Source organism: Quercus robur, chromosome 3 (assembly GCF_932294415.1).
Source record: "Quercus robur chromosome 3, dhQueRobu3.1, whole genome shotgun sequence".
Taxonomy (NCBI): domain Eukaryota; kingdom Viridiplantae; phylum Streptophyta; class Magnoliopsida; order Fagales; family Fagaceae; genus Quercus; species Quercus robur.
Genome location: NC_065536.1, coordinates 36878855 through 36883002, shown reverse-complemented (window position 1 = coordinate 36883002; position 4148 = coordinate 36878855). Strand labels below are relative to the sequence as shown.

General features: G+C 36.9%; 1 protein-coding gene across 1 annotated transcript; it reads right to left on the bottom strand.

The window, feature by feature from the left end:
• Window positions 1-839: 839 nt before the first annotated feature.
• Window positions 840-1819, bottom strand: LOC126717947 (probable calcium-binding protein CML16). Its single transcript, XM_050419951.1, has one exon. It carries the CDS (start codon window positions 1614-1616, stop codon window positions 1110-1112), a length of 507 nt encoding a protein of 168 aa, XP_050275908.1. The 5' UTR covers window positions 1617-1819; the 3' UTR covers window positions 840-1109.
• Between the last annotated feature and the right edge of the window lie 2329 nt (window positions 1820-4148).

Genomic DNA, 4148 nt, shown 5'->3' with positions numbered 1-4148 from the left:
TTAGCATGACATGTCCACTGAGTTAATGTCTTTTGAGCAACACAGGTACATATAGAGATAAATTTCTCTATTTTTGGTCCTAAGCATTCACACAAATTTTAATTAAATTTTTAGGTAAATTACATTACCCTTCCTTGAAGTTTTATAGAATGATACTCTTACAAGTGTTCTCTTGAGGTTTGTATCAATGCATGTTTAGTCCATAACCTCTCAAACTGTCATATTATTAACAAATTATTTATTTATTTTTAAAAAAATTCTTTCCCAAACTATGGATAAAATGACATCCCTTTCCCTTTAAATTTGTATATGGATGACACTATTACATAAGTTAATAGGAATTTTTTTTTAAATATAATATTTCATAAATGAAAATTAAATTCTTATATTTATATAAACCTAATAAGGGATGTCATTTTATGAAACAATTGAGGAGTATCATTTTGTAAAACTTGAAAAGAAATTGGTGTAATTTTTTCCATAATTTTTTGGTTAGAACCTATACGCAGTACGCGATACTATTAAAAAGAAAACATAACTCCTCCCAACCTTTTTTTTTTTTTTTTTTTGAGAAAAACTCCTACCAACCTAACCAATAATTTTAGATCCAACTACTACTAGTATTACACTATTTGTAAATACGTTTATATTGACCATGGCAAGAAATGGTTTCGGTGGTGATTGCTTCAATGATGACATGCTCCAGCGTGTTTGATGAGCCAAAGGAACATAATATAATGGGCCATCTATCTTTTCCACGAAATGTCTTTATAAATGGCCCTACAACCTTTACTTTGTTAGAAAATCAGTCATTTTCACGTCCAAAGAAAACAATCATCGAAGACAAATACGAAAATACTAATGATTAATATTAACATAATATACAGGAAATTGTTCTACTCAACAATGAGAGGGATTGGTTTTTTTGAGGTGTCTTCAATTGGATTTCCAAAACATTGCTTGCAAAGACATGATGACCTCAAAATCCCTTACACACATTCAATTAGTTACACACAAAAATTACAAAAAAGAAAAAAGAAAAAAGAAAAAAGAAAAAGAAAAGAGTATATATTATGTGTCGGATGCACCATATACCTACCGCTAGCAAACTATACCGATGCTGCAACGTTGAGTCCAAGAAAATCAGCGGCGGATTTGGCCATGATGGTGGAGAACTCGTTAAAACTAATGACACCATCACCATTAGAGTCAGCCTCGCGCATCATCTCGGAGAGTTCTTTGTACGTCAAAGGGTGACCCATCTTGGCCATGGAGCCAGCAAGCTCAGCGGGGGTTATGTAGCCATTACCGTCGCGATCGAAGGAGCTGAACACTTCCAAGAGCTGCTCCTGGTTCATGAGCACTTCTTGGGTCATGTCTGGTAATATGGCAGTGACGAGTTCGTCAAACTCGACGCTGCCGTTGCCATTGGTGTCCATGTTTGTCAGCAAGGCCTGGAGTTGGTCTCCTGTTGGCTTTATCCCAAGCGATCGGAGGAGAGCTGCAAGCTCGAGCTGGGTTAGGCTGCCGTCTGAGTCCATGTCAAAACGCATGAAAATGTCTCTCAGTTGCTCCACCTGGTCCGATTCGAGAGGAGCTATCATTTTCATTTTCATTTTTATCAATATCAAGCCAACACGATAATTAGACCTAAAAAGCAAAAACAAAAAAAGTAAAGATCAAAGGTTGTGGTTTGGTTGGTGGGCTCTTGTTTGTACGTGTTGTTTGTGTTTTTCAATTATTTTTATGTTGGAATGGTTCAAAGTTCAAAGGGAAAGCGCGTCGAGGACCGTGAAAGTGAAAGGGAACATTTATGGCCGACTGAAATTTAAGTTGCAAGCGATTTTGAGGGAACAGTACTACTTTTTCTAGGCAAAAATTGGTTGTTATATTTTGGATTTATTTTTATTTTGGGTCTTAATTTGATTTCGTCTTTTTCTGCTGTCAACCTAATAACAAAATATGCATACCTAACAGACGAAAACGTAATTTTAACCTGTTAAAGGTTGATGTGATTAATAAAATAATAATAATAATAATAAATTTATTTGGCCATTTAAAAAATGCCACATTGATATAAATTAATTAAAAATATTAAAAAAATAATTTAAACTGAAAAAATTAAAAAAAAAAAAAAACTTTTTCAATTTTGAAGATTAAGAAAAACATTTATAGCAACTATCTTAATTTTTCTTTAACTTTGTTTAAAGAACAAACACTAAATTAACCCTCCTTAGAGCATCTCCAACAAATTAGGCAAATTTTTGTACTGTTTGGAGAATAAATAGTAACTTTTACATTTTAGTTACCCACTTTTTCAAATACACTTTCCAACATATTCTCTATCTCATTTAAATATTATTTCTTCATTCATTATTTATTCTTTTTTAACAACTACTTATCTTCCAACATTTTTTTATTCAATACCTTATTATTATAATAGAAAAAAAATATTTGAAGAATGAACACGAGCCCATCAGACTTGATGAGCTACTGTTTGTAGTGGGCCTTTTTGGTTATATCGGGCTGGATTGCCTCCTGCGATACTGGGCCCAAATATTTTGAATAAGGGAGTTAAGACAGGTCCAACTACAACTCAATTTTGTCCGGCTTGTGCGCAAACTATGCCTCGTTCGCCAAGAGTGTGCTTACGGCGGGCAGAGCTGTTCTAAATGAGTCGTGGCAGGCAGATATGATAATAATAAGACAAAAGAAAGTACTTTGATTTCTTAATTAAAGTGAAAAGATAATTCTTAATCAAGAAAAGATAATCACAGTTTAACAACAATTACTTTTATAAAGAAAGTAAGGGAATAAGTGGGTAGTATATGGGTTAATCAAAAGAAGAAAGAAATCAAATCAAGTCTGATCCGCAGGACCAAAACCAGAAAGGGAAGAACGCCTCTTCTCAAAATGAATAATCTCCCAGGGAAATCTTGCCATGAAAATTAATTACTTTGAGGAAAACGGACCTAAATGGTTGGTGCATAAGAGAACTCTTTGTTTCTGGCAGAGAGCAAGACTTTGAGAGGGAGAGAGGGAATCAACCTATTGGTGCATGCCTGCTGCTCTAACTCTATTTTTTCTTTTCTTCTCTTCTAATATTCCCCTTTCTTATCTTTTCTCTTTCTTTTTTCCTCTTTTTCTTTATACTTATTTTCTATTTCTTGGTTTTCAAATTCCTATACCATGGTGCTTGTGTCGTTGTCCCCTGTACACGGCAAGGGCCTCTTTTTATAGTGCCTACCGTGTTCGGGTTTTACTATTTTAGCCCTTAACCACCTTTGTCTGATCTAGATGTACTTGCCGATCACCACTGGTCCGTCTGTGTGCCACTCCCTATCGCCAGATAAAAAAAAAACTATTTTGTTTGTTTGTTTGCCGTGGCACCCTTCCCTGCTATGGTGTGGTTTCCTTTCTCCCTATCCCTCATGGCATGCATCTAGTGGTTCTAACTCAGCTTTACTTCTTTTGGGTGGTATGTCATCCCAGCAAGACACTTCTCCCAAAAGAGCCCGAGCAGGAACCTCAAAATAGTTTTTTCCCCTCTCCCCACCGCCAAACCATGCCCTCTTATCTCTGACCCATGACCTCGCCGTGTTCTGTATTGGCTGGGTACAGGCTGGTGAGGTCTGGATCTTGGGCGTGCCTCTCTTTCATGTATGTCCAAAATTTGCCTGTTGATCATGCATTTGCCGTGGTTGGCCTGCACAGTTTGCCGTCCGTTTTTTACTATTTTCTGGTTCCCCTTTCTTTTATGGCTTGCCCCACTTAGGGGCTGGGCCTTGCTTGATGATGGGTTTTGCCTTTCTTTAGCCCACCTTTTTTTCTGCTACCATCTCTTGTCATACCATTTCATCATTTCTGCTGCGAAGTTGTTTGCCTCAATCCTGCTAAGCCTCTTTGGGCCTGCCGTTTATTCTTCTCCTAATGGCCCAGTACGACCATTGATTCTTTTATTACATCACTAGCCAGCTCCTGTGTCCCATTTGTTTTCTCTTGGGCGTCCTTAGCCCATTTGCTTTCCTTGGACTTTCTTAACCTTTTTCTTAACTTTGCATTCTCATGGGCTTTTACTGAGTTCTTTGGGTTTCCCCGGCTCGATTACATTATCCCTCATCCTTGGGGTTCATAGGCTTGCCATTAAC